Here is a 12,473-nt window from a genome sequence, read left to right on the forward strand (position 1 = left end):
CTGGCCAACATGGTGAAACCTTGTTTCTACTAAAAATAAAATAATTAGCTGGGCATAGTGGCAGGCGCCTGTAATCGGGAGGCTGAGGCAGGAGAATGGCTTGAACCCAGGAGGCAGAGGTTGCAGTGAGCCGAGATCACGCCATTGCACTCCAGCCTGGGTGACAGAGTGACACTGTGTCTCAAAGAAAAAAAAAAAAAAAAGAAAGACCCAAGTTGCCTGCCTAAAATCACATAAGCCAATTCTTTGCAATAAATCACTTAACATAGATCTCCTACTGGCTCTGCATCTTTGGTGGAACCCTGATTAATAGTGCAGGGTTAGACTCACAAATAGAAGTTATTTATTAATACCAAATTATCATCATTATTAATTAAATGCATAATATATGTACTCAGCTGAGCTTTTGTGCCTGGCTTTGTGCTCGGTTCCAGGGAAACAGTGAGGAACAAGACAGGCAGCTTCTTCCCTCGAGCGTTGATAGCCTGACTAAGATGTTAGGACTTGGCCTGCAGGAAGGACGCGGGGTCAGAGGGACTGAGGTGGTGACTGCTGCTGCTGCAGCAGCGGAGGCTGACGCTGGTTCTCTCTGGGCTGGGTTTCTGAGGCTCTCCCCGAGGGCTGAGTGTGACTGGAAGCTGAGACACTGTGACCCGGATAGAGACTGGCTGACAAAGACAGTGACCGAGCGCCTGACTGGCTACTACTGAATAGTAGCCATTGGTACAAGTCTTGGTTATGCTTTAGTGACCATGACTGCTTGCGCCCAAAGTAAGATGGCTGGTGTCTGTGTTTCTGGAAGGGGATATAAAATGCAAAGGTTAATGAAAGTTGTTCACAGTTCAGAAGCTAAAACGAGAAACTAAGAGTAGCAAAAGGCAACATTGCATCCGGCGGAACCTGCAGGTACGGGCCATTCTTCCCGCGACCCAGGGCTCGGCCGGACCGCTTTCCCGGTGGCTCCAGTCAGACGCCAAAGCCAAAGCGGGAGAACTTCCGGTGCGTTTCCGCGGTACCAGAACGTGGGGCGAGGCGGTGAGTGTGGCCTCCTGGCCTCTTTTTCCTTTCCTGATTCCCTGTGTATGTGTGGCCGGGCCGCCCCTCTTCTCGGCTCAGAGTCACGGAGTGCCTTGAACTAGGCCCACCTCGCTGGGGCGGCTGGTTCTCTGCTTGTGGGACGCTGGTGTCTCTGGAGGCCCTTCCTGAGAAGCCGTCGCCAGGGCTTCCCGGGTCACACGGAGTTACTTCGCGTTTTTCTTAACTTTAGAGCCTGGGGGCCGGAGACCCTGATTGCACTCGACATGGCTCTGCCCTACTCTCTGCGTGACTTCCAGTAAGGTCTTTCCCCGAATTGAGCTTTTGTTTCTCGTTTACAAAATGGATATCATATTTGTATTAAATAAATATTTACTAAGCGTCGAATCTGTGCTAGGGATACGGCAGGACTCAAGTCTTGTGGCGGTGACAGCCCTCAATCAGACATCCAAAACTGCAGTTGTGATCATTGAAACGGAATGGTACAAGGCATCCCAGGGTATATCACAGGAGACCTGATCTAGCCCCAGGTCAAGGAACCTTTACTGAGGAGGTGAATATTGAGCTGCAATCAGAAAAAAGGATTTGACCGAGTGGGGAGGGAAGAGTTTTCTATCTGAAGAGAGAGAGCCTCCAATTTCAGGGTCTGAAAGAGGCCGTTGTGGCTGGAACAGAGAGCTTGTGGGGGACCATGATGTGAAACAAGCTAAAGGGGTTGCCAGGGGTCAGACCGTGCAGGCTTTGTAGGTAATAGGAAGAATTTTGGTTTTTCAAGAACCAGGTGGGAAACCACTCAGAAGCTGACATGGGTGGTGATGTGATTAGATTGGTATTTTGAAAAGGTTACTGCTCTTGAATGGAGAATGGATTGAGGAGCAAGCACTCTGAGTGAGAGACGATGGTAGCTTGCATTAGGGAGGTGGTGGAGAGAAGTGGATGGATGTGACTTTAGGTGTTCCAGGACTGTGAGGAACTCACAGAGCTGTCAGTGACAGAGGTTGGTAGACTGCAGAGTTCTATGCATATTTAATAAACCTTTTCCTAGCATCTCCTCTGTGCCAGGCCCTGTGCCAGCTGCTGGAGATATAGTGAATAGAATTACAGACTGGTGCAATTAGAATGAAAGAAATGTCATTATCAAGGAGGAACACACAGATGTCACAAGGCAAAATGGCTAATTGATGAGCAGTTATTCTAAATGGAATATCTGTTCATTCAGCAAACATGAAATACTTTCTGAATTCAGGATTACAAATAGGAAGATGATACGAATTATTATTATTATTATTATTTTGAGATGGAATCTCGCTGTGTCCCCCAGGCTGGAGTGCAGTGGTGTGATCTTGGCTCACTGCAACCTCCGCTTCCCAGGTTCAAGCGCTTCTTCTGTCTCAGCCTCTCAAGTAGCTGGGACTACAGGCACGCACTACCATGTGCAGCTAATTTTTTTGTATTTTTAGTAGAGACAGGGTTTCACCATATTGGCCAGGCTGGTCTCAAACTCCTGACCTCGTTGTCTGTCCACCTCGGCCTCCCAACGTGCTGGGATTACAGGCGTGAGCCACCGTGCCCTGCCTGTTGATATGAATTATTTAGAGCAGTGTCTTTCAAACCTTTATGACTGTGACCTACAGTAACAAATACATTTTATGACACAACCAAGTGTACACACAAAGCTCCAGAAAACAGTACTTAGCTTTACTACTCTTGATGTATTGTGATATTTCAAAATTTCTGTTATTTTCATTTAAAAAATAATGCTGTTGAGACCTTTATATTGATTTCCTAATCCACAAATGGGTTGTGACTTGCAGTTTGGTGAAACGCAAAGTATGGATTCAGGGTAAGAGTCACTTGCGGTGGTTCTGAGGTAACGATGTTAAAATGTGCTCTTATTTTTGGAAAAGGATTGGTCTTCGTTTCTGCACTGTTTTATTTTGTTTTATTTAAAGTAAAAAGAGTAAACAGGGCCGGGCATGGTGGCTCACACCTGTAATCTCAGCACTTTGGGAGGCCGAGGCAGGCGGATCACTTGAGGTCAGGAGTTCCCGATAAGCCTGGGCAACATGGTGAAACCCTCTCTCTACTAAAAGTACAAAACTTAGCCAGGCGTGGTGGCACATACCTGTAGTCTCAGCTACTTGGGAGGTTGAGGCACAAGAATCGCTTGAACCCGGGAGGTGGAGGATATAGTGAGCCGAGATCACGCCACTGCACTCCAACCGGGGTGACAAAGCAAGACCCTGTCTCGGAAAAAAAAAAAAAAAAAAGTAAACAGAATTAAACAGGCAGCTGGTTTTTCTGTTTGTGAAATTTTGGCATCTTGGCTAGATTGGAATTGCCTAGAGGGCAGTGACTGTCTTAATCTGTGATGTTTCTTTGGGGGCCTGGCAAAGATCCTGGCACAATGCAGGCAGTCAGTGAGTATTTGTTAAATTAATCAGGTAGGTATCTTTGGACTAGAAGGTTAGATAATGGTTTGTTTACATATGTTTGTGTTGGTACCATTCTTGCCGATATCCCAGAGGCAATGTCTGGGATATTTAGAAGTAGGTAAAATAAGTGTACTAAGCTCTTTCTCTTCTGGCCTGCTTTCTCTTCCTAGGCCAGCTTTACCACCTGAATTCATTCTGGATGAATGGTCCAGAGCCACCACTGATTGTGGGCTCTTTGGGAAGTTGTTTCACTCTCTGGAGTTTAGGTTTTTTATGAGTGAAAGAAGAGGGGAGATTTGTGGTTGAAAAGCTCTCTAGACCTCGAACAAATTTTAGATGCTGAGCCTCCACTTTCTACCGTCTGTCCGTTTCTGGGCCTTCCCTGAGGCTTATGGGAAACTGGATATGTACTTGATTTAATCTTTCCACATCTTTTGGGATAGTTTTTAGGCAGAATTACAGTTTTAAATGATTTAGGCATAGTTATAGTTTAGAGTGAGCCGTCCAAGCATTTTCCACCCTCACCCTCTCTTGTGAGAAAGAGATCTGAGACGATATTAAGAGTGGATGGTGGACAGAACACTGGCCTGCAGGCAGGGTACCCAGATTCTAATTTGGGTCCTGGTGTGACCATGAGCATGTCACTTTTCTTTCACTGGTATCTTGTAGCTGTGAAGGGAGTGTCCTTGCATGTTAAACCAAAACACAAAAATCCTTTCTTTTTAATCCTCATTTTTCTCATCTGTAAACTCAATGCAGGGTTGTCATGAGGATTAAGGGAAATAATTATGTCAGGAGTCTAATTCAATACCTGGCACATACAGAATGCTTAGCAAATGAAGCGTCTTTCCCCACATTCTGATTAACTCTGATTTCTTTCTTTCTTAGCTGTTCTGGAAGACAAAGAAAAAGGGTTCTTTTGGTCACCTACCACTGGCCCCATGGCTGCCTTGCAGATGGATCCTGAGCTAGCCAAGCGCCTCTTCTTTGAAGGGGCCACTGTTGTCATCCTGAACATGCCCAAGGGAACAGAGTTTGGGATTGACTGTAACTCCTGGGAGGTGGGGCCCAAGTTCCGGGGCGTGAAGATGATCCCTCCAGGCATCCACTTCCTCTACTACAGCTCTGTGGACAAGGCCAATCCGAAGGAAGTAGGCCCTCGTATGGGTTTCTTCCTTAGCCTGCACCAGCGGGGGCTGACAGTGCTGCGCTGGAGCACACTCAGGGAAGAGGTAGACCTGTCCCCAGCCCCAGAGTCTGAGGTGGAAGCCATGAGGGCCAACCTCCAGGAGCTGGACCAGTTCCTGGGGCCTTACCCATATGCCACCCTGAAGAAGTGGATCTCACTCACCAACTTCATCAGTGAAGCCACAGTGGAGAAGCTGCAGCCTGAGAACCGGCAGATCTGTGCCTTCTCCGATGTGCTACCTGTGCTCTCCATGAAGCACACCAAGGACCGCGTGGGGCAGAATCTACCCCGCTGTGGCACTGAGTGCAAGAGCTACCAAGAGGGCCTGGCCCGGCTACCAGAGATGAAGCCCAGAGCTGGGACAGAGATCCGCTTCTCAGAGCTACCCACGCAGATGTTCCCAGCGGGTGCCACGCCAGCAGAGATAACCAAGCACAGCATGGACCTGAGCTATGCCCTGGAGACTGTGCTCAACAAGCAGTTCCCCAGCAGCCCCCAGGATGTGCTTGGTGAGAAGGAACAAGGCTCTTTGGGAGTGGGCCAAGGGGAGGATATTAGCAGAGGTGTTTTAGAATAGGGAGTACATCTTGTGTTAGTCCAGCAGAAACTAAACCTGGCTAGGAGGCTGAAGATACAGGTGTATCTTTACCCTTAACCCTGGAGATTGTGATTCCAGAGATCTGGAGCGGGGCTCCCGCAGTTTCTGTCTGTCTGTCTTTCTGTCTAATAAACAAGCATCCTAGGTGAACCTAGTACAGATAATCTTCTGTTTGGGAACCACTGATAGAGCCCAGTCCTACAGAAGGAAAAGCTTTGGCCCACTGAGTGGCTGAACTGAGACCAGAACCCAGGACTCTTGGTTTCTGGGCCAGACTTTTGCTCACTGTAGCCTCTCACCTGCCTCCTCAGTTTGCTCCTGACCCTCAAGATGTTGGTCTCTCAACTGGCTTAGAACAGGACAGTGATTTTTTTTTTTAATCATTACAGTTTTTATTGTTGCCTCCCCTTTTATTACAAAAATGATAGATATTAATCATAGAAGAAAAACAAAATTTACTTCAAATCTTCACTACTTAGAAATAACCATTTGTACATTTTGGTATATTTATATTCCTTTTTTTCTGTGTATTTCATTTCAGTGTCTTCTCTGTTTATTTCTATGTACCTCCTCTCAGTCTTTTAAAAATTCAGTATATGGGCCGGGCGCGGTGGCTCAAGCCTGTAATCCCAGCACTTTGGGAGGCCGAGACAGGCGGATCACGAGGTCAGGAGATCAAGACCATCCTGGCTAACACTGTGAACCCCGTCTCTACTAAAAAAAATACAAAAAACTAGCTGGGCGAGGTGGCGGGCGCCTGTAGTCCCAGCTACTCGGGAGGCTGAGGCAGGAGAATGGCGTGAACCCGGGAGGCGGAGCTTGCAGTGACCTGAGATCATGCCACTGCACTCCAGTCTGGGCGACAGAGCGAGACTCCGTCTCAAAAAAAAAAAACTAAAATTCAGTATATGCATCTATGTATATATGAGTTTTTATAAAAACAGGATTGAAGTATATTATTACTTTGTAATCTGCCTTAATATAAACGTTTTTTCATGTCACTAACAGTCACTTTTTTAGGGGCTGTTTCATGTTCCATAGTTACTGGACCAGTTCTCTGTTATGGACCATTGAGATGTTCCCTATTTTCCCTATTATAAATATCATCAAGTGGCCGGGTGTGGTGACTCACACCTGTAATCCCAGCACTTTGGGAGTCTGAGGCCGAGGGGCATCACCTGATGTTAGGAGTTCAAGACCAGCCTGGCCAACATGGTGAAACCCCTACTAAAAATAATTAACTGGGTGGTGTGCACCTGTAGTCCCAGCTACTCTGGAGGCTGAGGCAGGAGACTCACTTGAACCCAGGAGGTGGAGGTTGCAGTGAGCCAAGACCTCGCCATTGCACTCCAACCTGGGCAACAAGAGCTGTCTCAAAAATATATATACATATATCATCTAGTGAACATTCTCGTGTGTACTTATGCGTACATTTAGGGATAGAATTGCTGGGTCAGACTGTGCATGTTGCCAGGAGAAGGTTTTGCATCCTTGCTGGCTGGTAGGAAGCTATTGCCCATCACCTTTGACAGCATTGGGCATGGCAGTTTAACAAAGGCCTCTTCCAATTGGATAGTTGAAAAATGGCACCTTATTTATATTTCTTAAATACTAGTGACAGCAAATATGTGTCACATTTTGAACAGCTATTATATATTTAGAAATTTTCCAGGTAATTTGCATATTTTCTTGTTGGAAGTTGAGCGAGAAATTTGAATGTAGAACTTTGTGTTTTTGGCCGGGCGCGGTGGCTTAAGCCTGTAATCCCAGCACTTTGGGAGGCCGAGACGGGCGGATCACGAGGTCAGGAGATCAAGACCATCCTGGCTAACACGGTGAAACCCCGTCTCTACTACAAAATACAAAAAACTAGCTGGGCGAGGTGGCAGGCGCCTGTAGTCCCAGCTACTCGGGAGGCTGAGGCAGGAGAATGGCGTAAACCCAGCAGGCGGAGCTTGCAGTGAGCTGAGATCCGGCCACTGCACCCCAGCCTGGGCGACAGAGCAAGACTCCGTCTCAAAAAAAAAGAAAAAAAAAAAAAAAGAACTTTGTTTTTTTTTTTTGAGACAGGGTTTCGCTCTGTCGCCCAGGCTGGAGTACAGTCACACAATCATGTCTTACTGCCACCTCAACCTCTTGGGCCCAAGCGATCCTCCTGCCTTGGCTTCCCAAAGTGCTGGGATTACTGTGCCTAGACAGGACTTTTTATATCATTGGGTCAGCTGATGATATAACGTATATTTTAACAGGTATATCTTAATGCATTAGTATTTTCATGTAATAAGTAACTTTTGAAAGTCTGGCTTAAAAATGAATAGAAATCCTGTCTTTCTACCTCTTAAACATTTCAATTCTTCAAAATATATCTTGTGAAAAGGTCTGTTACAGGAATAACTTCGTTGGGTTTTTTTTTTTTTTTTTTTTGAGACAGGGCCTCACTTGGTGACATGGGCTGGAGTGCAGTGGCATGATCACAGCTCACTGCAGCTTCAACCTCCTGGGCTCAAGTGATCTCCCACCTCAGCCTCCTAAGTAGCTGGGACCACAGGTGTGTGCCACCACGCCCAGCTAATTATTTTTGGTCGAGATAGGGTCTCCCTGTGTTGCCCAAGCTTGTCTCAAACTCCTGAACTCAAACAATCCTCCTCCATTGACCTCTCAAAGGGCTAGGACTATCCCTGCCACCACACCTGTCCAGGGATAATTTTGAATCTACATCACAGCTCTTTGAAATTATTTTTGATGTCATAATTAAATTTTAGACAAGGTCAGAAATGCACAAATTTAAATAAATGTCCTAAATGCAAAGCATAGGCTAATATTTAGTTTCACAAACCAAGTAAAGCCAGCTGAAGAAGCAAATCATTAACATATACTACACAAAGAAAATTTGACTGTATTTGAAAATACTGGTCAGAGATCCAAAATATCTCAACCAGGTAGCTATTCACATAAATCAAACTTAGTTCCATATGCTTAGGACAGGGAGCTAGTTTTTCCAGGTCTCTGGAAGTGGCAGAGATCAAACACTATGCATTTAAAGAGGTATTTGGTGTTGAGTGCATCTCTTCTTTTTATGGCCCACATGGACATATACCTCATTAAATTTCCAGCCACCTTTGAAGCAGAGAGAATGCCTGTGATGAGTGGCAGTAATTCTGCGGTAACCAGAGACCCCATTACTTGCCCAGGGACAGTGGTGTCTGGATCATCAGGTCTCTTTGTTTGAGATGGGCATCTGATAGAAATTGGGAACATAATATTTTTTGAGTGCTACTTTGTGCCAGGTGTTATTCTAAATGCTTTACGTGTACTGTATCCATTCATTTAATCTTTGCTGCAACCCTCAAATAAGGAAATCCAGGTCTTAATAGATTGAGTAACTTGCCCAAGGTCACACAGCTGCTAAGTGGCAGAGCTAAGATTTGAATCTAGGCAGTTTGGCTCCAGAGCCCATGCTCTTAGCCACCAAGCTGCTCATAGAGATTAAATCACAGAGCCCTGTGATTAAGCAAACAAAAAATAATCTAGCTGGCATGCTGACCCTGGAATAAGTACTCAGGAATTTTTCTTTGGTGGGAGGTCCTAGAACTGTTCCCACCCAATAGAGAATCTGTTTTATCTTTCCATTGCCCACATTGTGAAGCATTGAAGTGCGGCCTTGGGCAAGCCCTTGACCTCATCTGTAAAATGAGGCAAATACCACCTTCCTGATCGCCTGTGGAGTTGGGCTGAGGGTTACATGGTGTAGTGCAGTATTTCTGTGACCCTGGAGCAGACCATCCGCATCAGAATCACCTGGGGAGCTTGTCAGAGCTACAGATATGAAGGCCCCATCATCTCTCCTCAACCAGAACCTCTGAGGGGGAAGCTTGGGTAGCTTTACTTTTAACAGACTCTCAGTGATTCTGATGGGCAGCCAGGTTTGAGAGCCACTTGGCATAATATCCATGAACACATTTTGTAAACTTAAAATGCCAGGCAAATACTGGGAATACTTCTTCTCTTGCAGTCTGACTTTACAGAAATCCAAAGCCACAGGTTGGTTTCCCATGGCTTGAATTCATAGCGGTTCAGCAAACATTTGTTGAGTACCTGTTAGGTGCAAAATCCCATGCCAGGCTCTGCAGGAGTGACAAGGATAAAAGGTAATCTGTTGCTGAGGTCCAGTGGAATTGATGGCCTTGTGAACAGTGATGGAGAGTGTCAGCTGGTTCTCCTCTCCCTCAGAATCACTTCTCCTCTCTGCACCTTTCAGGTGAACTCCAGTTTGCTTTTGTGTGCTTCCTGCTGGGGAATGTGTACGAGGCATTTGAGCACTGGAAGCGGCTCCTGAACCTCCTGTGCCGGTCAGAAGCAGCCATGGTGAAGCACCACACTCTCTACATCAACCTCATCTCCATCCTGTACCACCAGCTTGGTGAGATCCCCGCTGACTTCTTTGTAGACATTGTCTCCCAAGACAACTTCCTCACCAGCACCTTACAGGTGAGCAGTCTTTCTGACTGAGCTGATGCAGATGTGGGTCAGAATTGAGGAACAGTATGTGTTTTGTTTCTTGCTATTCTTCCATGACCCAAAAATGTTTATATTTCAGTTTCCTAGTCTTGGGATATTTCCTGGTTTTCTCTCTCTTACTCAATTGTGTTTCTATGCCAGAAATTTTCTCTCTGTACCACGCTCACCCTATACCTCATCCCCAGTGTGCCTAAGTACAGTGGGGTACTTGGATTTGAATTCCTTCCACTGCTTTGGTTTACTCAGCTTAAAACAGCTTTTCTTTCTCCCTGTAGCCATGAATTGCTACAACCCAGTAAAGCAAAGTTTTGAAGTTTTTTATTCCCAGTGAAACATCTGCAGCTCCTTAGATCTCATTTAAGCATTAAAATAACTTTGATTTCCTGTTCAAACAAAATGTGCCAGTTTCTGCAGAGATTCTATGACAGAAAAAGTGAAATTTGCTTTTAACTTGGCAATTAAATTTTCATTATGAGTGGTAATTAGGAAAGAAGCTTCAAACAACTTACAATCTTCATCCTATGCTATTTCCTCCCTTTGCAAACAGATTAGTTTCCTTTATGTACTTGGGACAGCCTCTGTCACTCACATTGTGTAACTTTCTCAAGAATAGAAGAGGCAGAAGCTGCCAACTATCAGTTTCCATACTTTCCCTCCCATGAGCTTCTTTCTTCTGTCTGTGTGTAGTACCCCCATGAGGCCTGCTCCATATAAGGCAGCTTTTCACCAACCTTCCAGTCCCACTCAGGGTAACAGAAGGGATGAATATTCATTAAATGTTGGGGCTGGGTGTGGTGGTTCATGATTGTAATCCCAACACTTTGGGAGGTGAAGGCAGGAGGATCACTTGAGCCCAGGAATTAAAGACCAGCTTGGGCAATATAGTGAGACCCCGTCTCTACAAAAATTTAAAAAATGGCTAGGTATGGTCATGCATACCTGTAGTCCTAGCTACTTGGGAGGCTGAGACAGGAGGATCACTTAGCCCAGGAGTTTGAGGCTATAGTGAGCAATGATCGTGATCGTGCCACTGCACTCCAGCCTGGGCAACAGAGTGAGACCCTGTTCACTCATTGAATCCCTTTGGAACCCTGTAAGATGGAGGTATTATTCCCACTTTACAAATGAGAACACTGAGAACAGTTAAATCATTTACTTGAAGTCATACAGCTGGCAGATGGAGGTCAGGATTTGTACCCAGGCCTGAGTCTTGGTTTCCTGCCTGTGCTTATGCCCTTGTGTAGTGAATACAGTGAATCCCCTAGAAAGGATTATTGATTGATATCAGTGAAGACTTCATCGAGGTCCTGTTTCTCAGAGGTACAGAACGCTTTTCTAAAGCCAACCTACTGTTGGACGAGTCCTTGTGAGCAAGCATCTGACTTAAAGCTGGCAGTTGAAGGACCTGTGTAAACCATGGCAATGAGTCAGTCAAGCGCATGGTTTGAGCCCGGTCTGTTCCACTCAGAAGAGCTATAAAACTGTCCTTTTACTGGTTCTTCATGTAACAGAGAAATTAAACCCGTTTGTCCTTCCTCTGTGGGGAAAATTTTCCCCAAAGGTACTGGTTATGGGTTGTGAGGCAGTGTGAGGAGGCATTAGCCTGCTAACTTGCCTCTGGCAGTGGCTGTTTCCCTCCTGATGCACATTGATGCTGTCGCACAAACACGGGAGGGCCACAGTGTCGCTGGCTGTCGGGACCATTGTTAGCACAACCAGCAGCTGAGCTCTGTAATTGCCAGGCTTTGTTGCCAGCAATGATTTACAAAACAGAAAGTGCCCAGCTGGATTGCTGGATGCCCAGGTGGGTTGTGCAAAGCTGATGGTTGGAAACATTCAGTCTTTGGACTTTTCACCAAGAAAATTCGATGTCATTATTTGGAAGAATCCAGGGCATGTCCCAAAAAAAAAAAAAAAAAAAAAGTCTGAGCATTCTTCATATATAACATTCTACTGAAAGTGTTGAGGAATATATATATATATATATGAGTTAGCCAGGGTTCCTGCCCTCAACGGATTTGTTCATCGATTTAGCAGGTAATTGCTGAGCATCTGCTGTATAGAAGACTCTGTTCTAGAACTGGGAATATACCTGTGAGCAAAACAGAGTCACTGACTTGACTCTTGTATTTTGAGGAAGTTAACTAACTAAGTAACTCCAGATAGCAGTAAGTATTTTAGAAGGCAGTCCTGCCCTAGTACCATTTCCCTAGCCCCAGCCTTTTGGTCTTACCTAGATTGCATCGGAGTTTACCAGCCTCCATGCTTACCCATTACCCCATCTCTCTCCCACGCTGCCACTTGAGGTGCTGCTCCATAATGCAGCTGTGATCCTGCTTCTCTGTGGTTCCTCATTGCCTAGAAAATTAAAAGCCCAAACATTGTTCGCAAAGGCCATTCTGATCTGGCTTCTTATCCTGTTCTCCAGCTTCTCCTCCCTCTCTCTGTTTTCCCCCATCAACTCCAGCGACAGTGGTCTCTTTGCAGGTTCCCAGATAGGCTATGCTGTTTCATGTTTTTTAAAAAAAAATTGTGGTAAAAAACATGGCCGTTCCGTGGTGGCTCACGCCTGTAATCTCAGCACTTTGGCAGGCAGAGGCTGGAGGATCACTTGAGGTCAGGAGTTCGAGACCAGCCTGGCCAACATGGTGAAACCCCGTCTCTACTAAAAATACAAAAATTAGCCGGGCATGGTGGC

The 12,473-nt window shown here is 45.7% G+C and overlaps 1 protein-coding gene across 5 annotated transcripts in view; it reads left to right on the top strand.

Moving 5' to 3' along the window:
• Positions 1–902: 902 nt before the first annotated feature.
• AAR2 (AAR2 splicing factor) overlaps positions 903–12,473 on the top strand; it is a 29,479-nt gene continuing 17,908 nt past the window's right edge. For 2 of the 5 annotated variants that reach the window (XR_002515144.2, XM_009216187.4), the window contains exons 1-3: positions 903–1,035; positions 4,359–5,168; positions 9,516–9,745. Coding sequence is in view for 4 of the 5 variants with exons in the window: in XM_009216187.4 (XP_009214451.1) it covers positions 4,412–5,168; positions 9,516–9,745 (987 nt within the window). In the remaining variant the exon portion in view is untranslated. Of the gene's footprint in view, positions 1,334–2,578; positions 2,879–4,358; positions 5,169–9,515; positions 9,746–12,473 lie in introns of those variants that run through there. The other 3 variants (XM_003904798.3, XM_003904799.4, XM_009216186.4) reach the window with 3 other exon arrangements.

Source organism: Papio anubis, chromosome 16 (assembly GCF_008728515.1).
Source record: "Papio anubis isolate 15944 chromosome 16, Panubis1.0, whole genome shotgun sequence".
Taxonomy (NCBI): domain Eukaryota; kingdom Metazoa; phylum Chordata; class Mammalia; order Primates; family Cercopithecidae; genus Papio; species Papio anubis.